Raw genomic sequence first — 25,816 nt, 5'->3', positions numbered from 1 at the left:
CGTAGGTCAAATCATGTACTAAATACTATAGATTTTTAAATTAATGGCAGGTTTTAGGTGTTTCTTATAACATCTTTTAGTAAAAGGGAACAATTGTGGCTTATTAGAGCCTACAAGTCTTTAGGTCCGAGGTTCCCTTTAAATCTTTGTAGAGGTTAAAAGGTCACAATAGTAGCAAAAGTTTTAAAAATGATTTATCTTGGCTTATTCCCCCCCCCCCCCCCCCCCATATGTATATAATTACAAACACTGATATTCGAACAAGAGTGTTAAGACTACGATATTGACAGGAGTAGCTGTGAACATCTCATTGGGAAAACCTGACAGTGCAGCCCGTCACCTCATATTTCTGCCCCATCAGTTTGCCCAGCCTCATCTTCAATATTTGGCACTTTGGGGCCTTTGCTGGGGTTCCGGCATACCCAACCGTGTCAAATGTGTCTTGCATTGAGAGCCGTGGCTTTGGGTGATTGAGCACGACAACGGGCTGGTTTGGGCTCGGGCACATCACTAGTTGTTCCGCCTTATATGGCATAAGGTGTACGGTGAAATCGTTTCTTGGCTCATGCACTGAATGCACATGAATCGGAGTGTCACTTTGAAGTGCTGGGGTTTTGGAGCTATTCCTGCTGCCCATCCGCACATCGTCCACTCTCGTCAGTGGGACAGTCAAGTATTTGTTGATGTCATACTGACAATTTATATCAGCAACGGCAGCCGGATCCAACAGGTTTTGAGCATCTTCAGATTTCATGTTTGCCGTGTTACTGCAATTGTCCGTCTGCGTCGAGCTGTTTTTCTCCATCTTGACAACATGCTCCATGTGATTCAACACTGGGATAGGGTGCTGTTGAGTAACTTCTTCTTTCTCCTCTATTTTCACAGAGCTACATGTGTGGTTTGTCTGGAATTGATCTTTATAACTGACATTGGGCATCGACTTATCAGCAGTGTTGCTTTTATCCATCACGATGCCCCGCAGTGCCATAACCAGTGGCTGCATGGCTCCTTGAGTATTTTCTGGTTCTTCGCTTAGGGAAAACACAGAGGAGATGACTGGGAAGCCCTCAGGCTTTGGTGTTTCTCTCTCAGAAGCCTCCTTGCGGGGTTGGACACCTTGAGACCAAGTTGGACTGTTCGACTTAGGATGGAATGACGCCACCTGCATTTTGAGAGATGAGGTTGAACTGACTGTTGTCTGCGCAGTGACTTGACTTGGTAAAGCAGAATGAGGAGGAACGCTCTCCTTGTGAAGATGAACCTTTGGTGGTAACACTTTGACAGCTCCACCTGAAGGAAGTTTCAAAGAAGAGGGTTTGTGTATTTGCTGGCTGGCATATGCTGGAGTGTTAATGACCTTTGGTGTGTCCATGACTTTCGAGCAGGTATTGTCATTGAGGTGAACCACACCAGGGGAACGTTTGACCAAAGTCAACAAATCCTGGAGACAACTTTCTTTAATTTTTGTATTCGTGGGGGAAATACTCTTGTGATGCTCTGGAATAGTTTTCAGCCCCTCGTCTGTATTTTGCCAAGACACATGTAATCCAGTTTTTACAGGCTGCCCGAGGCATTTGAGTGTGCTAGTCTCGCTGACAACATTGTATGTTTTTGTTCGACTGTAGACAGGTTCACTCTGTGAGGAAGGGGTTTCTTTCTTTTCCGCCACTGGATTGTAGACCGGTTTGAAAACCTTTGCTGGACTGTCTAAATCAATGATGTCCTCCGACATTCTCTTCAGTGTAAGTTTCTCTTTGCTCGCTTGACTTGAAATGGGAATATTGGGCATGCTAACAGGTTTGATAGTGGGGCATTGAACTGCTTTCTTTGTGTCCATCTGTTTTCTGTTCACAACACACATTCCCATATTTGTGGACTTGACTCTGCTTGGGGGATTTAATTTGATCGCTAAAGTCTTACCTTCTGTGATATTTTGTTTAACTGGTGTTCTCATGTCTTTCTTTTCAGCTTCCTTTTCTTGCCGTGACACCAGCCTCAGTTTTAGTTCCTTTGATCCATTGACAGTTTTTACTTCCACAAGTTCAACAAGGCAGCCAGCCGGGATGCTTATTTCCTCTGGAAGAGCTACAGTTAAAGCCCTGTTTTGATGAATACTACCGTCCGATACACCATTTGAAGAAATTGGGAGTATTTTGTTCATCGATCTTACTTTCTGCACATCTTTACCGAGACTGACAGTAGGCGTATTGAGGGATGGCACATTCAATCGAACTGTAGGCTGCGTTGGGCGCTGTGCACTCTGCACACCCGGTAAGGCATTGTAGATTTGGGGATCTTTGTTAACACCAATCTTTTTTGGTCCTTGACTAATGTTTTTACTATGAACCCGTTCAATGTGCTTCAAAAGGCTTAACTTCCGAATGTAAGCCTGTCCACAGTGAGGGCATTTGAGAGTCGACTTTAGGTGTTCTTCCAGGTGAGCATTAAACTCTGCCCTATTGAAGACTACCCTTTGACAGTAAAAACAGCATAGTTTGGACCCCATGTGGTCATTAATGTGCCTTTTGAACAAGTCATTGTCCATTGTAGAAAATCCACACTTGCTGCAATAATTTGCGTCAGGAGATCTCGGCTTGAGAAGCAAGGCGCCGTTTGGTGGATTGGTGGGCACCAAGGAGGGAAAACGCTGATTGTTGACAGGCTTCATGGTGTATAGCGTTGCCCAGCAGCTGCACGCACACACAGCTTCACATTAGCGTCCGCATGAGTCTTCGCCTTATTCCACTGGTTACTGTATAGTAAGTGAAATTTCACAAAACAGAAAGAGAACGACGTTACGAGTGGTGATGACATACTGGCCCCCGCCCCCCAGCCCTTCCTCTCACATTTTTCCTTGAAGATAAAACACGTCGAGCGACCATAAACAGCCCAAAACAGTAGTCATTAGCCAACACGCTTAATACATCCATCTCTTTCACGCTAGTTAATGAGTTACATGCATCTATATGATTAAAATTTTCGCATTGTGGTGAGGAACGTTTACGCTCATCAAAAGTAAAGGCCCGACTGTTTCGATGGAAACGGGGCTGTTGAAGACTTGACCCCATAGTCCAAATGTTTAGTTGCGATTAATGCTGCTTACGTACCTTAGTGCAACGTATTCAAAACCATTTTTAAGGCAAATCAGAGGCAATAAAGCTCATCATCTGTGCTAGTCGAATTGCCGTTAGCCTTGATTTGCTTAGCATGCTAGGAAGATACCAGAAGCGATTGAACCTACTTTCAAAATAAAGACTACACGTTTTGTACTTTGTTTTTACAAAACTTTCTTGAATGCGTAATTGCATTTATTTTGTCAATAGTAATCATTCCATTGTCATCGCATAGTGAGTACTACAGTTAACTTTAGGATGAGACAATAGTTTTTTTAATAGACTTATGTGGTTTGTGGAGGGCTGTTTTACTTTGAAAATCAAAACCGGATTGTCCATTTGCTCAAATAACACTTTGAAAACTACTCGACTGATAATGTGAAGCACCATAAATACACCGAGAGTACAGCGGCATCCGATTTACGATGGATAATCAGTACATTTTCTAAAATCACGTAAATGGTTGATTAATTTTAACCGTTACCCTACCGAAAGACAACTTTAACTTATGATCATACATGTATCCTTAAAAACATGACATGTATAGCCCACATTATTTAGAGGTAGAACCTAGCACAAAATAACGATAAAGTGATAGGACTATGTTGTTTGTAAGAACCAGCAGTTTTTTTCGAAGGTATGTTAGATGCGCTTTTATTTTTTAAACTGGTATTTATGCATCAAAACCTGATTAGAATGTTGACATTTAAAGTCTTGTCTGTCTCGTTTCCACGTACTGTTGTCAAGTGAGCATCATCGTGACCATTGTAGGGACGTTTTCTAGGATTTACACACCATTGTTGCGCTTCATAATGACACAGCAGCCACTGGCTTTCGCTTGACCCTCCCTCTGCCTCGTTTGTCCCACACCCCCGCGTTTCAGCTTCCTGGTTATGGCGAGAATAACTCGCCTAACTGGCACTCAAACCCCCTTCCGTTTAATCTTTTCGTCCGTCGCCAGGTATTTCTCGTCTTTCGGTGGGATCCGTCGCGGAATGGCAGCAACAACGAGCGGGGTCACCCGGTTCGACTTCCTGGTGGTCGGCGGCGGTTCCGGAGGTCTGGCGGGGGCAAGGAGGGCGGCCGAACTGGGCGCAAACGCCGCCGTGATCGAGAGTTATAAACTCGGAGGTACCTGCGTGAGTAACAATTGCAAACACCTGACACTCAACGCGTGAAACAACAGAGGAGACGCGATGGCTCCGGAAGCCTCGCTATAATTGACCGTAAAGTATAAAGTAACCTAAGTTCTCATTATTACACAGTCTGGTCAGTACACAAGGTCTTTGTGGGTTCATTCTGTTCAATTTTTCTGTTGAGGTTACTATATAAACATGTCCCTTTAATCTAATAAATACATACATAAAATAGTTTATGAAAATCTTTACTATTCAACAGGTTATTGAATTGTTCAAGTCATCACCTGCCATTGACAGTGCTAAACATCCAATCCATTTTGACTGGGAGGGCTGGCAGCCATCAATTGCTAGCCTCTCCCAGTCAGTATGACAGACATCTATGGAGCAATTAGTGGCAGGCAATGAATTAATCAAAAAAGAAAATTGAAGTATTTTTTTATCAATATTTTCCAATTGTTTTTTTTTTTTTTTTTTTTTTTTTTTTAAAACCTAACTCTTGCTGCTGTCTAGACACGAAAAATGGGAATCTTATGTGCCACATTGTAGTTTGGGGTACTTCCATTGTGGTTGTTTATACAGCGTTGTTTACCTGGAGAGCAGTTGGACAGAAAAGGGTTTGGGCTTTGGGGTGGGACAGAGAGAAAAAGGACACCATGTGGGGGGTTGGATAGCTAGTAACCTGAAGAGAGAAGATAGGACAGATAAAAGTGTGTTTATGGTGAGTGCGCAAACAATATTAGTGATGTGTACTATGTAGTGGGGAACCTAGTAGTAGGACAAATCACCTGTGAGTAATAATTAATAGACATCCTACAATAGGGGTGGGAACCTCCTGGTACCTGACGGTATGATACGATTTGCGATACAAAGCCCACGATAACGATGACCTCACGATATGCCGATACAACAATTATTGATACATTGGTCAGGAAATCATTCTAGGAAATTCTACAAAACAACTAATAAAAAGAAAAACAAGCTATCTTCATCCTTCTCCTGTAAGTTTATCACTAGTAGTACCACTAGTCCAATCCATTTCAACTGGTTGGTTTTCAGCCACTTCCTTTTGATTTTGGGCCATTTTGTTGTTCTTTAATTTTATTGTTCTGTAACCTACAATCAACAGGAAGTGACCCAGGAATGAATAGGCAGTCACTCAAACTCAACAGGAAGTGACCTGTAAATGCCCCGAAAATCGAAAAGAGGGATTGTGACTGCTCTGGTTTCAAAAGAAAAAAACAAACGTTCATTCGGCTTTCCCGGTATTAATAGATACGGCGTCGAGCACTGTCAATGGCAGCTATTGAGTTAAATGAAACACTATTATGGTGGAAGATTTTAGTAGCAACTTGTTGGTTCCTTATTTATTTATTTATTTATTTTAAACATTGACATCTTTATAAAACGATATCTCGATTCTTGGCATGAGCGTATCGATAACCTTTTGGGATGCAAAGTATCACAATATATCACCATTTGGATATTTTGTCACACCTCTATCCTACAATGTCCTCAGTGGCACCAGGTCATGCATATGTGCACTGAATATAAATATTTTTCATTATTATTATTTTTTAGCCAATTCAATTTGTCTGCTCTATGCTGCTTTATCGCCAACTGGAGTATTTCTAAAGGTTCATATGCCAAATACCACTCAAAAACAAAACTGAGACATGTTTTATTCCTAATCCCTATATTTAATGGTGTTGCAAGCGAATATACTGTATCATTATGGTTTGAAGTATGTGCCAGCACAAAGGAATCTACACATAGTCCTGCATTTTGTAAAGTGAACATTAATGTTGGGATTACAAATAGAAAAAAAGATATTGCTTCATTTCACATCAATTCATACATCCATTTTCCAACCCTGTTTGTCCTGGGCCCTGCCCATATCACCTCACCAGGGAGGTGTTCTCAAAGCATCCCGAAGAGATGCCCGAACCACCTCATCTGGCAACTCTCAAAGCAAGGGAACAGCGACTCTACGCTGAGCTCCTCCTTGATGACTGTGGAGGAAACTCATTTCAGTGCACTGCACTTAATAAAAACTGTACTGTATTCCAAGACAAAAGTCACTCAGACAAAACTCTTGTTTATCATGTGAGGGTATTATATTGTGTTAATGATTCTTGAAGAATAGTATCAGTTTCTTAATGTTAAACACTTTGTTACTCTGAGGGAAGAGATGTTTGGAAGATACCATATTTCTGCTGGTGGACCACATTGTCTGGTTTAAGGTGTGTCCGTGAATAAGGCTTTGTAACATTGTGACAAGGGAAGTTGCGTAAAGGAAATATTGCAATTTTGTGATTTTCGGTTTTTACTCAACGCTGATTGTATTGAACAAAAGTTAACAGTTTTGTCCAAAAAAAAGTAAATGTGCTTATTTACTGCAGTGTCAGAAATTTATTCATCTGCTGTACCGCTTAGCTATCCTCACGAGGGTCGAGGGGTGCTGGAGCCGTTCCCAGCTAACAATAATGGGCAGGAGGCAGGATAGACCCTGAACTGGCAGCCAGCCAATTGCAGGGCACATATTAAATTGGACCCTTGATCTCAGAACTGTGAGGTGGCTGTGCTAAACAAACCTTGCCGCCACTGTCACATCTTTTTTTAAATAATGTTTTCAACATTGATTCTTGTATATTGTTGTTAAATGGTATTTCATATTTAGAATTAGTAATATTTAAGGAATGAGTGATCATATTAAACTTTTGGTAGTTGTGTAATAAATCTCTTAAGTATTGTATATTATCATGATTATTTGTAGCATATGTTTTTGAATTATTTTACATTATGAATATACTATTTTCAAACTTAATCAACAATATGTGCTTTGAATTTTTACAGGTCAACGTTGGCTGTGTCCCAAAGAAAGTAAACATTATTTTTCTCTCCATGTTAAAACACTGTTATTGCAATGCTTGACTTAAATTTAAGCCTTCTCATTCCTTCTTCCAAGGTCATGTGGAATGCGGCAGTACATGCTGAGTTTCTCCACGACCACACCGATTACGGCTTTGACGTGAAAAATGTTCACTTCAGTTGGGAGTAAGTGATTTTTTTAATTTATTTTTATTTTTCTTTTTTGGTGTGTTTTGGTGTGTCGCTGTTTTGTGGAGTGAAGTGAAGGAAATGCCAAGTCATAGCGACTTACATGTAAGCTCTTGTTGGCTCACTAAATAAAGTCAAGGTTGTATTAACGAATGACATAGTTCAATGAGGTGTGTTCAAAACTAAGTAGATAAGAGCAAGGCTGTCAACAGACTTGCTGGGGCCCAGGGACAAGAGACCATTATAGGGCCCCCCCAACCCCACCCCTGCCATCGGCTTGTCACGACAACATATGCAGTACTTTAACGTTTTGCAAGCAATGACAGTGTAAATTTTCAAATTATTTAATTTGAGATGGACAGTTAAATTTAACAGACTGTAATGTGATGTGACACAATATAAACAAACAATTTCCATCTATTGTCCCATGTAGGCTACAATACAATACAACTGAGAGTGCTATGTCTGTCTGCTAAGCAACAAAACCGTATAACTAAACATCCTTGCCTGCCCCCTCCACATCCATGGGGTTATCAAGCCCTCAAACAGTGATGCGCCTAGATTTTTTGACAGCAAAGTCATTTATAACATCAGTGAAATCCAGTTTTTGAGCAAGCTCACGCTCAATGGAGAGCATGGTGTTACCGGCAACCCCAAGGGGCCGCTGTCCCCTACAATATAACCGGCTTAACCAATTTGGCGCAGACGAAGAGGTGGGCGAGCGTAAGGGGGTGAGATAGGAGTTGTTGCACGGTAGCTCTGAGTTGAGTGGCTGGGAGTCCCCCATTGTTAATAAAAGTTCCAGCAAAAAGCCGTCCGACGTGTCCCTGCGTTTTCATGCACGTTGCCACCTTCCTGAAGGAAGACCCGGACGAACTGATGACAAACGAGCCGTCCACTCCACACTTCGGTGCGGAGGTGACAGCACCGCAACTTGCCATAAAGTACAGTTTGGTAAAAACGGCTAGGTTGTTCAGCCTGCCCTGTGATATGGTGGAGCGGAGGTAGTTTTTTTTTTTTTTTTTTTTTTTCTCATTTTACTGAAGGCTCACTCTCCTCCAGCTACAGTCACTGGCAAAGACAAGGAAATGCGTAGCACTTGCGTGCGCCAAGCGGAGTCAGACCATTCTCTGCTAAGACGGGGGGGTGGCGTTGTGCAAAAAAAAAAGGGGAAAAAAATTATATTTGAAATATTTAATATGTTAAAGTTTTTAAGTATATATCGAGTAGAACATAATATTTAATCAGACAATGATTTAAATGAATGTATGAATGTAAATTAAAATAAATTAAGGGTCATTCAGGGCCCCTATGGTCCTGAGGCTCGGGAAAACATACCCGGTGGACCCCCTTGTCGACAGGCTTGGATAAGGGTCAAGGACATCATTGAGGCTGGATGAATTCAGTATGTATGCCTATGCATTCAGTATTCAACATATTTTCTTATTTAAAATGTGTGATTTGTTGTCATTTTTTTCAGAACACTGAAAGCAAAAAGGGATGCATACATCAGTCGCCTGAATAAAATTTACCGCAACAATCTCGACAAGGTAAGTACAACTCTTTATACGATATGTGTTAAGTAGAATTTGTTGAATCCCAAAAAATATCACAAATTGTGTTACACATTAAACATTTCATCCCGGATAGGCAAACATCCAAACCATTGAAGGTCATGCCAGGTTCACTAGCGATGCTGAGCCAACACTGGAGGTCAATGGCAGGAAGTACACAGCGCCTCACATCCTCATCGCCACTGGGGGGCAGCCATTTGTACTGTCTGATGCTGAGGTTCCAGGTGGGACTTCGTAAGATACTTCAATTGCTTTTACTTTTTTTGGTACTAATAACACTTGCTGAATTAAGCTCATTTGTTGTTGTTTTATATATGATCAAAACAGGAGCAAGTCTGGGCATTACCAGTGATGGCTTTTTTGAACTTGAAAGTCTCCCAAAGTAAGAATTTAATATTGTGCTGTTTGGATATCGTGGTAATAAGTGTACATAGAAATAAGCAATCTCTCTCGGTCAACAGACGTAGTGTTGTCGTGGGTGCTGGTTACATTGCTGTTGAGATGGCGGGCATCCTCAACAACCTTGGTTCTAAAACCTCCCTCATCATACGGCAGAATGAGGTAAAAATTAAAGATGACTAGAAAAATTAACAACAGGCAGGTTGAAGATCCAATAAAATTAATTGAAATTCCACACGAATGAACCCTGAAAGCAAATGATTGCAATAAATCATATTTAACATTTTTGAAACGGTGTAAATTTTCTTCCACTTGGGAGTAATGTGCTACTATGGGTTAGTACCCTACTCACATGAATTTCAGCTAAACACGTTCATGTTCATGACTGCAAGGTCACTAAATGTGAAAATGTTCAAGGGGTATGCATACTTTTTATGGTATTGTTCGTACAGGTATTACATTTTTTTAAGCACATTTGATGTGTGTACTAACTTTGTCAATACATGGCATTATTACTACAAGTGAATAACTTTATATCCTTAGACTTGGACTCTTATCAAATGTGGGACATTTAAAAAATACAGTATAAGCATCTAAAGTCAAGTTAAAACATCTGTTGTTGTCACAAAGAAACCTAAGTTTTCCATGCCGTAACAGCATTCGGCGATATCAAAAGGATTTGATTAACTTTCAATCTTCAACCTTCAGCGTCCTTTGATAAAACACCCAACATTTGAAGTCGATTGGCTAAAATCTCTTGGCGTAAGTAATCTAAAGAAGATTAATCTGTAAAATGCTTAATATTAAGCTAAGTCTGATGTGTATGCAAAATTTCATGAGTTTTTACACAAGGCTAGACCCACAAAATCAACAGTGTTTGCCAAAAACTCACAAACTTTGTGTTTTAGCACCATGAAAGCCTTAGCACTCTTCCGCACAAATGTAAAGTACAGTAACTCATACTCACATGGTAATTTGTTCTGTAGGTTTTGAGGACTTTTGACAGCTTCATAAGCACAAACTGCACCAAAGAGCTGCAGAACTCTGGCGTGGACTTGCGGAAGAACTCTCAGGTGACGTCGGTGCGCAAAACCGACTCCGGGTTGGAGGTGACGGTCGTCACCAAAGGTGAGGAGGAGAGCAGCATTATTTCTGAGGTGGACTGTGTCCTGTGGGCCATCGGCAGGAAGCCCAACATTGCTGGCTTAAACATTGGCGAGATGGTATGTGCTCGAAATATTATATTTCATGCTATTTGTTTTTGTCCTCCATTAAGATGTTAGGGTGTGTGCATAAAAAAAATCTGGACATACCCAGGGGTGCCCAAACCTTTGCATGCCACTAGATAGATATTAGCTTGGATGATAAATGTTACTTGATGTCAAAGCAGACCAGTGCCATCATGACACAGCTGGGGTCAAAAATTGGTTCTGTGATAGAAATAATCTGTTACATGGTTAAACTGTCACCACATCATAAAACCTGGGAAATTTATTAAATAACTAACATTATTGTGGCATTAAACCTTAGACGGATCTCAGTATTTTGTGACAAAAAAGAGTTATAGTTCTCCCATTTCATGAATATAAACAGTACGTTTTTTTTTTTACACTTAAATGACTAAATCAATTTGGAAAAAAAAAAAGGGATAGTTAAGTGAGGTCTTTAAAGGTCACGTCATTGAAATGAAAGCAAACAGGTTGTGGCATGTCTGAGATATCACAATACTAGTATAATTATTACTATTTTAGAAGTACCGGTAATCTATTATAGTGCGCTGATGTGATCATTTATACGGCATATTACTATTAACGGGCAGTGTACAATATTTGTATGCTATCCTGGTTTGAGATTACTTTCTGTGTTGTATGAAGCCAATACAGAAGAGTTCAATTGCATTTTTTACCATTCCCTTCTATAAGAATATCTATGTTTTACACAATTTATACAAACTTTCAGGAAATTAGTTGGACCGTGTTTCCTTGGTGTGAATAGGAAACATTTGCACTAACTAGCTCAACAGGAAAATCTGGTGTAATAATGGAATGAGATTGCAGTTGGGTCAATGTTTGGATATAGCGCATTTCTATTTGTGTTTCACTAACAAAGGATGGTCCTGGATTGTCTACTAACAACGTTTACGTGTGTGTTATCAGGGATTAGACACAGATGAACAAGGGCACATTGTGGTGGATGAGTACCAAAACACCACTCGACGGGGAATCTACGCTGTCGGAGATGTTTGCGGCAGAGCTCTTCTCACACCTGGTAACACTTATGCATGTGAAGATGTGAACAAGAGAAATGAATAAAGCATTTATCTATACTCTTCCGATAGGGCTCAAATGCATGATGAATTTTTATACACGCTCTTTTTAGTAGCCACCTCATAACGCAAAAGTTTCTTCAGAAGCAGGCTGAATATATGAGGGTGAAAAGTGTAATCGTAATTCTTGTGGTGTTTTAACGAAAGTATATTCAGACAATCAAGAGTTTTGAGACAAATTGACCCATCACAATTTTCTTGCCGATCACCAATTTAAAACAAAAAACAAAACAAAAATAACTGACTGACCTGCCGATTCCAAATTTTTGTTGATGTTCTTTTGTCAAGTATTATTTTTTTTCTCTTGTCCTATTCAAATGTAAAGTTGAGATCTTTCTAAAGCGACACAAATAACTTATTTCATCAACAGTATTGACGTCAAATTATCCTGTATGGACGACATTGACAACCTAAAAGTATTCATGTCAATCGAGAGCAGTTTTCATTGTGATTTTTTTTCTTTTTTCGCAAAATGTCAAAATATTTGCGCGTTGACTGGACGTGAAATAGAACACATTGTCATGGCACCAACGAAAGCTGATAGAATTACTGTATATCAGAGTTTACAAACGCTTTGTAAATTTAAAAGCAAGGATTATAGACATCGAAATTAAAAAAAAAAGATATGCTGTATAGGAGTACTGTACTGTATTTTTATAATTTATATTGACTTTGAGTACTGCTGAGACCAATTCCTAGCCCACTTTGGTTACCTTTTTGTTTTTTGTCTTCAAGGTGAAATTGCAAAAGCCAGGACAGTTGGTTCGTCCTTTGTGACGGCATGACACAAATTGAATATTGCACGGTATACAGTGGGGAGAACAAGTATTTGATACACTGCCAATGGGTTTTCCCATTGGCTGTGTATCAAATACTTGTTCTTCCTACTGTATATTGAGCGTGTAGGGCAAACATCAAACTGTCAATATTAAGATCGGTACTGTTGATGAGAAAGGTTGTGCTTGTATTATCAAATATACATTGTAGTATTTTTTTCTTATTGTAAAACATTTAACAATATCTGTGAAATAACATATAGGGAGGAAGTTGTAGAATCTCACTACCTGATCTTTCCAAAGGAAAGACCAGGTAATAAGATTTTTTTTAGCTACACATTAAATACTGTTTTAATTAAATACTAAAAAGTGCTAGTCTCAGATACACTGCAGGTATGTTTGCGCCTGTCCTGTCTTCCGCTTGCTCTGCATCTTCTAGCTTCTAGGAATAACAGAAATGCTTATACTGACATAACAGTTATGTGCGTTAACTTGGGTTTCTTCTGAAATTTTGGAATAGTGTATTAATGTGCGCGGATCAGATTATAAAATGACAAATCAGATTATAAAATGACATAAACTATCCGTCTCAATCGTAATAAAATATTGATCAGGCTTGATCGGGATAGAACATTATGAATGGGGGTGTGCACACGAAGCAACTTTATTGAAATCAGGCTTTTAATCCAAATAAATGTCACATGTAAACAAAGCCACTGTGACAATCCCAAGTGCGATCGGTGGACAAGATGGATAATATTTAGTGATTTGTCGATCACTTAATCCCCAAAAATGTCTTAAATTGGCCCCAATACATCGGAGCACTCTAATATTTACATTTTATTGTGAGATCAACTGTGCACTTTCATTCTTGTCAGTTGCCATCGCTGCTGCCAGAAAGCTGGCGCACAGGCTGTTTGAGGGCAAGAAGGATTCTAAGTTGGACTACTCCAACATTCCGACGGTGGTGTTCAGCCACCCACCCATCGGCACAGTGGGCCTCACAGAAGGTGAGTTAGGAAGTGCCACATCTTCTATGAAGTTACTTTTGATTGTACGTTTGGCCCACAGAGGAAGCCATAATGAGCAGAGGCAAGGAGAATGTGAAGATCTACAAGACCACCTTCACGCCGCTATATCATGCCATCACAACCCGGAAGAGTCTGTGCATCATGAAGCTGGTTTGTGTGGGTGAAGAAGAGAAGGTAGGAGTTTTAGAGTGTCATTTGTAGAGTATAGTGATTGAGCACTTCTGGAAATAGCAAAAATCTGCGAGTAATTGACAAACCTCAAAACAGATTTATAATTTCCATACATTCCACAAGATGGTGAAAAGGCACTACTTTTCTATTAGGGCATCTACACAGAGACGCTCCAATAGAATCAACAGAATGTGCCCCATTACAGATTAGTGTGCACACGGCCAGAGTTAGATTTCAATCTCCCTTCGAACGACGCTGCAAGTCCGCAGTGTAGTTTTACAACGTGACAGCCAATTCAAACACTTCCTTGATATCCTCCTCAACTTAGTTTTGCTTTTCAATACTTCTAGCAGCAAAATGGTAATGGCGGCCTGGCAGTTTTCTGTTTGGATGGATGGAAAATTAGAATTACTAATTCGCGTTACACTGGACTACAAAACATAAATATCACTGTAAGGCAAGGCAAGGCAAATTTATTTATATAGCACAATTCAACACAAGGCAATTCAAAGTGCTTTACATCACATGAAGACCATAAAAATCACATTTAAATCAACACAACGTAAAAACCAAGACAAAAGATTGCATTTAATCACAGATTAAAAATAAATAAATAAAAATAAAACAAAAATAAAAATAAAGCAAAAACTACTACTACTAATAATCATTGAAATCAGCAATAGAGATAAGCACAAGAGGAATAGAAGGCAGGTAGATTGAAATATATAGACAGTTATGGATATGCAGTGCTAAACAAAAGCGTTTTTAGCCCTGATTTAAAGGAGCTAACAGTTTGAGCATACTTCAGACGTTCGGGTAACTTGTTCCAGAGGTGATGAGCATAATAACTAAATGCTGCCTCACCCTGCTTGGTTCTTGTTCTTGGAACATGCAGAAGACCCGTTCCAGACGACCTTAGGGGTCTAGATGTCTCATAGGAATCTAACAAGTCAAGCATGTATTTTGGTCCAAGGCCATTAAGTGTTTTGTAGACGAGAAGTAGTATTTTATAGTCTATCCTTTGACTCACTGGAAGCCAGTGTAGCGATTTCAAAACCGGTGTAATGTGGTCCAGCTTCCTTGTATTTGTGAGGACTCTGGCTGCAGCATTCTGTACTAGCTGCAGCTTCCTGACTGATTTTTTATCAAGACCTGTAAATATACCGTTGCAGTAGTCCAATCTGCTGAAAATGAATGCATGCATAGGTTTTTCCATGTCTTGTTGAGTCAGAAGCCCCTTTATTCTGGTTATATTTTTTAGGTGGTAATAAGTGGATTTAGTGACGGACTTTAGATGGCTATCAAATTTTAGGTCTGAGTCAATAATTACGCCAAGGTTTCTGACTTGATTTGTAGCTGTAAGTGACATTGTGCTAAGTTGGCTGCTTAAAGAAAATTACGAAAACTGTAAAGAACTGTAAAGAAAATTAGGACGAGCAAATCTGATTATTTATCCATTAGGAGTGGGAACCTCAGGGCACCTCACGATACGATACGATTCGCGATACAAGGCTCACGATAACGATTGTATCACGATACAGCAATTATCGATATATTGGTCAGAAATTGGATACATGACATTCTACGATACAACTGTTGAAACGAAAAAAAAAAAAAGTCATTTATTAAACAGTGACACCTTTTCTGTGCAACATTGCTGTTAAATAAAAATCTACTGCAAATTGTGCCCCTGCACATATAGAGGAAACCAACCACGACCACTGATGTCGCTTGGAGAGATCATGATGAATGGCACCCTTAATTTCTTTAAAGTTTTAAATCTTTAAAAAAATAAATAAATAAAAAGTGCCGTAGGTGTCAGCAGTTGAGCTTGGAGTGGGGCAATGATAAAATTGGTGGGTCTTTTCTTCGTTTATGAACTTTGTTGCTTGGTTTGAGCACTTCCGCTATCTGCTTCAGCATTTAAGATGTCAGACTTGCTCAGTCACAGTCTTCCTCACCTTAAAAACAACAAAATAAAACAAAAAATATTAGCTACTTCATAGCGTTTGAGTTGAAATCCTGATTTTTTTTTTGTGTTGGAAGTATTGAATTAAAAAAAATATGAATTGAATGTATAGAAATTAAAAATTCAATAATTACCTATTTTTAATATGTAGGCTACATTAATTATCATGCACATCACTTTATATATCTTGGAACCTATTCAAACCATTTTTATAGCTTATTGTATCAAAATGACAGTAATAACAGTTTGTGTAGTAAACTAGATGGAAATTGGTTCTCAAATAAATCGGTAAATTCATGTGGGCTTGTTCGATATTCATTTTCATCCAGTTTAGGGTCCTGGTTTATTTTATATCATTCAACACCAAATGTCATTAAAATAATACATGTAAATTAAAAAGTAAATTACATTGCAAAACTTTCTTACCTCAAGTGATGAAAGCGAAGCTCACAAACTCCAGTGTCCACTACGTCACCAGCTCCCAGTGAAACTTATTTTTCTTAGACAATTCTTGCATACAGCAAAGTCCTTGTTCACCTTACTTCCTTTCTTGTTGGTGTAAAATCTAAAGTGTGTCCCCATGTGTGATTTGTAGCAATATTTTTCTCATTTTTTCCTCCACCGTTCTCACGGTAGTGTTGTATCGGTCGCGAACGATTCGTTCTTTTTGAACGAATTGTTTGGGTGAACGAGACCGAACTAATCACCATCTGCACTGATTCGTTCTATGAAGTTGGTGGCGCTTGTTCGCTGCGTGGGAGGGCGTTGAGCAAGCGGCAGCGTCTTCTGACATCGCACACGACCAATCAGACGCCAGCCTCATCGCGGGCAGGGGAGGGAGCGGAAACAGAATCATGGCGTATGTCACTCATTTCCACGTGTGGCCAATAAGCAGCCAGCGTGCAGGCAGGGGGGAAAGACTGAGTTTTGTCACTTCCCGTTCAGTGATTCGGTCCTCCGGTTCCTGACCTAGCTTGCTGCTAACTTGACTTTCCAGTAATGACTATGCGGTGAACGAGTCATAAAATGAAAGGAAACGACTTTGTCACATATTTGTTAACGTGGAGCCTATCAAATGCTGCTCAAAAAGACAAAAACACCACACAAATCTAGCGAGCATGGTTTAGTGTTCTACTTTTCTCAACAGACTCGGGACTGTGCCTATGACGATATACAGTACTATCAAATTTACAGTAATTTAAAACACGCGTAGCTACGAGGCAAGCAAAACCTGAGCTGCGGTCGCGTGACGGCAGTGAAGCGGGCAGAGAACTGTCACTATATGGAGGCTTCATGGCAGCGATATGTACCTCATATGTGCACAGAAAAAAAATAATATTTAGTATGATCACCATAATACTGATTTGCAATGAAACTGTATATACATGCCAATTTTTTCCGAGTGTTTTTTTTTTTTTTTTTTTTTTTCGTGTCAGAGGGTGTCGGTTGGTTTGACAAATTATGTCAATCCGTCCATCATGTGCTACTCAAGCGCCCCAAAAACAAAGCGCGCGGACACGGGAGATGTCGCAATATGTCTACATTTTTCTTAACAGACTAATGAGAGTAGAAAGGCGAAATCATAAAGCAAACAATTATTTCTCGTCAGCATTTGACGATCTGAGATGCGGGGACGACAGGGGAGCTGACCGGATTATTTTATTTATTAATACCAGTGCAAAAATTCAAACGATCATCTTAATAATAAAAAACAAAAATACAACAGAGCGAGAGGTTAATATGATGTGTTGGCCGTTCCATAATTAGAAATTAAACTTTCGATTTATTTTTATTTTCGTGACAGCAGGCATGCCGCGTTGGCTGTTAGCAGCAGCATTGTATATGTGAGCAAGATCATGCTAAAGAAAGTCCGTGCGCCCCCGACCCCAAACCCCGACTTCCCCCTCAAAAGGAAAATGTTTAACCGTGTCCTAATTCGAAATGCAAGCACGAGCCATGACTTTGAGCCCATAGAACTAGGACAGACGACGCGGAAGTTCTCCCTCGCTTTTGCAGCAGCGGGAGGGAGACGAGGCTGTCTCTGAGAGCAGAATGATATCGCCTGTCACTCATTTCTGAAACTACGACGAGTGGTCAATGTGCAAGAGAGGGAGGGACCAAGCAATGTCACTTCCCGTTCAGTTATACTGCGAAGCGGTCTTTGGTGATTCGTTCGGCAACGTCACTTCCCGTTCACTAACCGAACGATTCATTTGGGTGGGGAGGGAGATGAGGGGGGCGAACGATTCGTTGAACGATTCGTTTGAACGAATCGTTTTACTGAACGAACCGGAATGGATTCGTTTACTCAAGTGAACGACAGATCCCGTCACTATCTCACGGAGCTTTTTTATTTTTTCAACCCACTTGGAGTTCCTCTCTTCTTCTCTAGACAACTTGTGCGCACTTTACCCTCACCGCCACTCCCGAGCGTCCCTAGTGGACCGCCAAGGAATTGCTCAACAAACATTGAGCAGTTTACAGCATCCATACTCCATTGTATAGCCAATATGTTAAATAAAAGTATCGATTCTTGGCGGGAGCATATCGATAACCCATCGGGTTGCAAAATATCGCGATATATCGCTGTATCGAGATATTGTCACACTCTTATTATCCATATACCACACAATCCTATACAAACAAAAGCACCAATAAAATATAGCATTTAATGTAAGTGTTGACGTAGCTCCTCAGAAATAGCCATTAAAGACTTGGTGTAGACATTCAAAGCTTTTTGGCCTGGATTGGTAATGGTGCGGATTGCAGGGGATAGGCTATTCCACAGCCTGGAGGAAGCAACTGCAAAAGATCGGTCCGCCCACCGTTTAAGTCTTGACCTCGGAACTTGCAAAAGAATCTGGCCGGTAGAACGAAGAGCCCTGCCAGAGTTACGGAGGGTTAAAATTTCCGATAAGTAAGAAGGAGCCTGGCCATCAATAGAATTAAAAACAAACAGTAAAAGTTTGCAATCAATTCTTAAATGGACTGGAAGCCAGTGGAGCGATGATAGCACCGGGGTTATATGTTCACGTCTAGGTGTACCGGTTAAAAATCCTGCAGCAGAATTTTGAACAAGTTGAAGATGAGAAATAGAGGACGTGGGAAGACTAACATAAAGTGCATTGCAGTAGTCCAGCCTTGAGCTTATGCATGAATTGCTTTTTCAAGGTCATGGTGACTAAGAAAAGACTTCAATTTGGCCAAGAGACGGAGCTGGAAAAAACTTGCTCTTACAACAAGAACTAATCTGTTTTTCAAAGTTAAGCCTGTTATCGAATATCACTTCGAGATTTTTAACATCTTAAAGTGCCCGTGACACGAAAAAGCATGTTTATTTCATTATACACGCGGTATTTTATGCTCCTGAATGAAATGGACCTCTTGGATGTGTGTGGAAGCGAAAGCTGTATTTATTTAGTTTTTTTAATCCTGCGCCATGGAAATGAGTGACTTCCGGCAACAGTCTCGATTTGAGAAAGAGGGCGCTGTGACGTGTACAGAGGAAGGAGTCCTCTTCACTATACAGCCTTACTGTTGTATGACAAGGACTAAGGATTCAGCTGATTTTGCGGATTAATACGTTTATTTTTCGCATCACGCCAGCCAAACGGCTGCAGAAAAATCTTGCTGTATGAGGGAGAGGCATGTGCGCCTTTTTGGAGTTTCAAAAGGTTCCCATTCACCGGTGGATATTGGCCAAAACAAGCCCTACTACTGTTAGACCATGGGACTTACGAGGAAGTGAGTAAACATCGTGTTTCGTATTATGTCAGATACTGGGATCATTTTAATACGGAGGTGGATTGCATTTTGTGGCTGACAAGCTCCTTGTCCCCTTGGCCGACAACCGGCGGCTTGTCGCACATCCCGCCACCGGGCAAGCACTATAACCGGCTTTTGCACTCTTTGTGTGCCCAGTGTTCTGTCAAATTTTCCGACCGATCAGAAATTGCAACTTTGTGTTAAAAATAGCCGCGAATACAGCGATTACAAAGAAAACACTACAAACTTTCTTTAAATAAAGGACTAATTACATTTGATCATTGATAGGCATGTAAAAAGCTCTGCTCATGCACATTAGCTGCACAACAACTGCAGCCGCCCTCCTCCAGGGAACAAGCTGTAAATTGCTCTCCGCCGGGCGGTTTGCCAATCCGCGAAGACAATCGACAACCCAGTCGTCATGTGAAATGTTCCGGGCTAGTTATGTGTGATTTTCCGCTTCGAAGACTTTGAAACATAACTCGGTTCGGATTAGCATGTCGGCTAGCTGTCACGCCTCTTGGTTTGTTTACATTCTCCGAAGCCAAGGAAGGGAAATGACGTAAGCCCGATTTAGGTGTCATAAAATATCATTCGGGAGGTAAAGGAAGTAAAGGTGAAGTCGACAGTTTTGACCATTATGGAGTATTTTGCCACGTCGTCCTGAATAAGTGCATTTTTATTATTTCATATTCCATTTAGCACAAGACTGTTATTTGTCATGACCATGCTATTTATTTAGCAACTGGGGGAAAATACTCGGATAAAAATAATATCCTGTAAAAATATTGTAAAAATATACAAAGTCGAGAGACAGAAACAATGACATTTTGCAACTGTCTTCGTCGCGTTTTCCTCGTTGTGAATAATTAATTGCCCCTCGACTGGCTGACTGGTCCTTATCAAGCCATTTATTTAGCTATTGGGGAAAAATACTTGGATAAAAAGAATATCCTGTAAAAATATTGGAGTAGAGAGACTGAAACAATGACATTTTGCGGCTCTCTTTGTCGCGTTTCCCTCGTTCTGAATAATTCCCACTCAATAGGCTGACTGGTCCTTCTCAAGCCATTTATTTAGCTATTGGGGAAAAATAGTTGGATAAAAATAATATCATGTAAAAATATTGGAGTAGAGAGATGGAAACAATGACATTTTGTGGCTCTTTTAGTCGCATTTTCCTCATTCTGAATAATTCCTCCTCAATGGGCTGAATAGTAAAACCGATGAGCCCATTCTCCCGCTGACGTCATCCACCTGTTGGGGATGCTAGAGCCCTATAATGGTAGGCGTAGCTAACTGGCAGATTAAAAGACTAATTTCTCGTCATCTGCGCTTTGCTAAATTGTTGTATATAATCGAATCGTCTCAAAATATGATTCTAATTCACATAATAATCCTATTTAATACTTTTTTTTATCTCCTGTCACTTTAAAAAAGGGATACATGGCGCTAGTGTTGGGCTCAAGGGGGGCTCAAGGGCATTCATCATGGAAAGTGCGCCAAAATTTATATATTCAGTTTTGCGCTCGTTAAGACGTAAGGAGATAAAGTGCAAATAGAACAGGCCCTAAAATACAGCCTTATGGCAACCCGCAAGACAGAAGTTCGTGAGGAGGAAAATTCCCCAATCATTACCGACAAGGTCCTATGTTCCAGGTACCATTTAAACCATTGTAGAGCGCTACCACGGATACCTATGAAGTGCTTTAAGCGAGATACAAGGACTGTATGGTTGACTGTATCGAATGCTGCTGTGAGGTTTAATAAAACAAGGATAGCTGGGTTTCCATTATCCACAGAAAGGACAATGTCGTGCACTTTTAACAGTGCTGACTCAGTGCTGTGTCTGGATCTGAAGCCCGACTGAAACTTGCCATTCATTGATTGATTCAACTTTGTCCCACCGGCAACTATTCTCTCCGCTTGCCGTTGGCTTTCAAAAATGGAGATTTAATCTGAAAAACGGTTTCAAGTTGGCGTGGAAATTCAGAGTGTGCAACCAACGACGTGGGTAATGCAAGCAGTGCGAGGAGGATGTTTTTATTTACAATCTAGTCATATTTTCCGTTTTAACAATAGTCTACCTCGATATGGTAGTTTGTATTGTAAAACCAAACTCAACTGGACTTAACTGTGCTTCTTAGAGTTGTTTCTAACATTTTGGTTTGCCAATAAAACCATAAAGTAAACAAAAAATGGAATGATAGAGCAGTTCTGTGCTTTTTCAAACTAAAACCATGATAATCAAAATTTCATTACAAAATGTAAATCTCAAAATATCAATAAAACCATCCTTGCAAAAGCAGAATTACAAAATGTTTCGGAGTAATTTCCACAAATATTTTTACATGTTTCAAACAGTTTCGTGTTTATTTTCTTCCCAAAAGGTGGTGGGTTTGCACATGCAGGGTTTAGGCTGCGATGAGATACTCCAGGGCTTCGCTGTGGCCGTCAAGCTTGGCGCTACCAAAGCAGACTTTGATAAGACTGTTGCCATTCACCCTACTTCCGGTGAGGAACTTGTCACCATGCGTTAACGGAATAAAACCAGGCCTCAAGAAGACTTGGATATCACGATTGAATCCATCTGATGAGTTGCTTGATGATTTTTTTTTTTTTTTTAATTCACTTAAGTGACCCTTGTTCTGCACAGCCTTTCATTTTTTCTGCCTTTTACCAAACTGCATCATACCTGAGTTGTACCTTTATAAAATTGTACTGTTGTTATTGACGAGTCGACTGATTGGTAATTTGAATTAAATATATTTTAAGTAAAGGATGGCGTGATAGCATGGAAAGTCCAAAGACCTCAATCTAATTGTATTATGTTTGATCCTGAGTCAGTAAATTTTTAAAACGCTTCTCCCTGTTTGGGTTCCTATCTAGTACAAATTACTGATAGCACATCTAGTTTACTGTTATAAAGAATAAATAAATATGCATTCTGTTTTCATACATTGAATTGTCTTTTCTTTTTTTATCGTATGTCTTTAACTCAAAGTGCTGTATTGTAGTAACCATCTTATGTAAGTTTACATGGGTTGAAATATAGAATCCCAAAGGAGAAATCAGATCAACCGATCACAGCATGGCTTTCTATGACTTTTTCAGTCTCTATCTTTTGCAACCTTCTTATGACATTCCAATGTTAGTATATATATATATTAGTGATGCACAATAATGCATTTTTCGGCCGATACCGATAACCGATAATTTCCTCCTCGTTCCAACCGATAACCGATAATGTCAAGCCGATAATTTTATTAAAGATTTATGTAAAATTTTAAAGTATACACAAGAGAAAATATTGCTGTGCAAAAATAATATTGCTCTTTTCAACATCAAATGTGAACAAGTAGTAGTAGTAGTAAATTCCAACATCTAAATAAAGACAGATTGTCTGACATTGTGTAATGGTAAACTTTTGGCAACAATTACTTACAGAGTAAATACATAAGTTGCACAAAAATGGCTTTAAAAGTATGCCATTCCTAAAGTATAACATTACTACACAGCAAAAACACAGCTCCTTAAGACTAGTTAAAGTCCCTTGTTTTCAGTGTAAATCTATTGGAAATAAGTTAAATTAACTGCCAGCACTTCAAGTATATTTCACTCAGATTTCTTGAAGAAAAATGGCCAGCTGAAAATAAGATTAACAGTCTATTTTAAGCAATAAATTATTATACATAATCCTAAAAAAAAAAAAAAAAAAAAAAAAACTTGTCAGAAATGTTCTTTATTCAAGAATATGTATGGTTCAAAACATTATTTGAAAGCAATTTTTTCTTGATTTAGGTGAAAATGACCTTATTTTTTTAGATGTTTGGGCTTAATAAGAACAAATTGCAATATTTAGTTCAAGTAAGTGGAATAATCTGGCGCATTCAACTAGTCTTCAACACTCAAACAAGATGGGGAAAATTATTTGACTAGATTTAAGAAGAATGATCTGATTAAGACGTCATAAATTTAAAGCGTACTGAATTCATTACTGACTGGATGACTTCTTTGTGTCGTTTGGTGCATGTTACAATTATCAACTAACCACTGTGCCGTCATGATAAACATGGTTTGTTGACATCACCTGTGTAAATGTCCGTGGTAAAACTGATGTGATCGGCATGTCTTTCACGAAGAATCGTGGTCGTATAAACTGCATTATTTTTTCATCCAGGGATTTGGCTATTGGGTCATTTCGGGAATTTCCTCCCGCCTGTGCCCTTCAGTCCGCCCGGCTGCCAAATTAGCACCCGCGCCAGGCCCCTGTCTTGAACCGGAGTGGCGGCGGCAGCTAAGTTCTAGTGATGGGTCCAGTGATACTAATGCGCCGGCGCGCGCGCCGAGCTCATGGAGCAACTCCTGCATCGGTGCGCGTATCGCTACAAGAAAATCACGTGACCGATGCATGAACTCATTGAACTGTGTCGACACAGTCATGACGCGGCAAACTGCTTCAAAAGGAAGCGCGTCTGTCAACGCGATGGAGCTGCTGAAACAATCCACATCTCACGGTTACTTCCTCGTTGTCTACATGCTGTGGAAATGGACGTAAGACGGGGAAAATGCAGTTGTCATCTTCCATTCAAAATACAATTAATTTTAATGTAAATCTGAATTTATTAGTGTGACAGGTACACGCGGGTCCGTGATTTGTGGAGCCTTGCCTACACCTTTACCTGTATTTGACATGTTAGCTTAGTGGTCAGAGCGGACGCCACCCGTCCCCGACGCGTAGTGCGCGCGGGTTCGAGTCCTGGTCAGAACGTATCGCAGCGCAAGACCAAAATTTTTGGTTTTACTATTAAAGTTATTTTTTTTTTTTGCAGGTGAAATGTTGCATTTGTACTTTGTATATGACAAACCTGCCATATACAAACAGTTGCCACCTCCTCAATGCTGAAGCATTACTGGCCCAAGCATGAGAATGAAGTTTCTGATAATCCCAAAATAAACACAGGTATAGAGCCATTCCTTTACTTTCCCACAGTCACTTTTTTGGTAATTTATTAGAAATCTGTAATTAAGCTATAATTTATTTTTTGTCCACTTCAATTTCTTTCTGGTGGGTTATGGTAGCACTTAGATGACGAAGTGGGGAGTCAAGAAGGCAATGCAACTGTAGATGAAATTGCAAAAGTGCAACGATGCATGGCTGAGCCGAACATGAACCGAAGCCCAACTGAGCCAATGGACATCTTATCCAAACCTCTTTCAACTGGAAATTCTTGTGCATGCTGGCATCATTGGTTCCATGCGAGTGTGTTGTCCACAGCAGGCTTGTTTGATTTTAAAAAGGTAACCAACTAAATTTTAAACATTAAAAAAAAAAAAACTATGTTTTTGAATAAAATTTTATCAGAACAAAAAGTCCACAGGCATTCCTCATTCACCCATTCATTATTACTTACATTTTCACATTATAATATATGTTCACATAATTTAAAGATATGGAATAATGCAATATGAATGCAAAGACTTAAATTATTTGATTTTACATGCTATGTCATCAATTCAGTGTCAGTCTGTCAAGTGGGTTGCCTGTAGGGATTTTTTATGTCCAGCAGGTGTCAGTATTCAATGACACAGTATCCACACTGTGTCAACACAGTGTGTCACTGTGTCGACACGCTTCATGAGGTCTCACGGACCCATCACTACTAAGTTCGTACCGGATATCCGCCCGCCCCGGCCGGCTCGCTGCGGCGCATTCGGTGCATGGCTCTGCTCTCATCCTCTACCCGCCTAGGGCGAGGTGGCGGCGGCCTGCCGGACCGGCGGGCTCCGTCGGAAGACAGCTACTTGTCAACTATCGATCTCGTGAGGTGTTTAGCCATAGATGGGAGTTTACCACTCGCTTTGGGCTGCATTCCCAAACACCCCGACTCCGGGAGGACCGCAGCGTCTCTGTGTCGTCACAAGCCCCGTAGCTTCCTTTATAGTTTATTTGTTAACAATAGCTTTAGCATTCGTGCTAGCAGCAGCCTCATATTCGTTCCAAAAATCATTGTGATGCAGTTTTAAATGGCTGCTGGGTTAGTGCTAGTGGTGTTCAATGAGGACGCTTTCTTTAGGCCTTGAGGAACTGTTTTGTAGATAGCGAGAGCATCGTTTATTTCATTTCACACACGGGAAAAGCAACGCACGCTAGTGAGAGCGCCTCAACAGTGTCAACACTGATGTGTAACACCGCCTCCTCTATGACGCCGTACTCCTAAACCCCTCCTCCCACAGGGGCTTCAGAGAGGGGAGGGGTTGAGCAGGCGGCAGTGAAGAAGTGGAGAAAACTGCTTGGTTGCGCACATTTGGAGGCTAAATCAAGTATATAATTATCGGATTGCATTATCGTTTGATTTTTATATTATCTGTATTATCTGTGTGACGTCATAATTGCCATTATCGGCCGATAATTATCGGTAGCCGATATTATCGTGTATCCTTAATATATATATATATATATATATGCGGGGTGCACATAAGTGGTCCGCATGCG

The 25,816-nt window shown here is 40.1% G+C and overlaps 2 protein-coding genes across 6 annotated transcripts; one reads left to right on the top strand and one right to left on the bottom strand.

The window, feature by feature from the left end:
* Positions 1–229: 229 nt before the first annotated feature.
* Positions 230–4,249, bottom strand: LOC130924034 (uncharacterized). 3 transcript variants are annotated; one of them, XM_057850335.1, is made up of 2 exons: positions 3,909–4,249; positions 230–2,752 (listed from the first exon to the last, which is right to left on the bottom strand). In XM_057850335.1, exon 2 carries the CDS (start codon positions 2,666–2,668, stop codon positions 308–310), a length of 2,361 nt encoding a protein of 786 aa, XP_057706318.1. In that variant the 5' UTR covers positions 2,669–2,752; positions 3,909–4,249; the 3' UTR covers positions 230–307. The 3 variants fall into 3 exon arrangements, with proteins under 3 accessions (XP_057706318.1, XP_057706317.1, XP_057706319.1); XM_057850334.1 differs by lacking the exon at positions 3,909–4,249 and adding an exon at positions 3,108–3,240; XM_057850336.1 differs by lacking the exon at positions 3,909–4,249 and adding an exon at positions 2,847–3,063.
* On the top strand, positions 3,488–22,184 carry gsr (glutathione reductase). 3 transcript variants are annotated; one of them, XM_057850339.1, is made up of 13 exons: positions 3,488–3,568; positions 4,075–4,252; positions 7,106–7,132; positions 7,218–7,306; positions 8,790–8,859; positions 8,960–9,107; positions 9,211–9,265; positions 9,345–9,444; positions 10,269–10,505; positions 11,439–11,550; positions 13,263–13,394; positions 13,456–13,589; positions 21,711–22,184. In XM_057850339.1, exons 2-13 carry the CDS (start codon positions 4,109–4,111, stop codon positions 21,858–21,860), a joined length of 1,398 nt encoding a protein of 465 aa, XP_057706322.1. In that variant the 5' UTR covers positions 3,488–3,568; positions 4,075–4,108; the 3' UTR covers positions 21,861–22,184. The 3 variants fall into 3 exon arrangements, with proteins under 3 accessions (XP_057706322.1, XP_057706321.1, XP_057706320.1); XM_057850338.1 differs by lacking the exon at positions 3,488–3,568 and adding an exon at positions 3,588–3,750; XM_057850337.1 differs by lacking the exon at positions 3,488–3,568 and having other exon boundaries at positions 3,910–4,252.
* Positions 22,185–25,816: the final 3,632 nt, after the last annotated feature.

Source organism: Corythoichthys intestinalis, chromosome 11, assembly GCF_030265065.1.
Source record: "Corythoichthys intestinalis isolate RoL2023-P3 chromosome 11, ASM3026506v1, whole genome shotgun sequence".
In the NCBI taxonomy this organism is placed as follows: domain Eukaryota; kingdom Metazoa; phylum Chordata; class Actinopteri; order Syngnathiformes; family Syngnathidae; genus Corythoichthys; species Corythoichthys intestinalis.
This window is presented reverse-complemented; position numbering and strand designations above follow the sequence as displayed.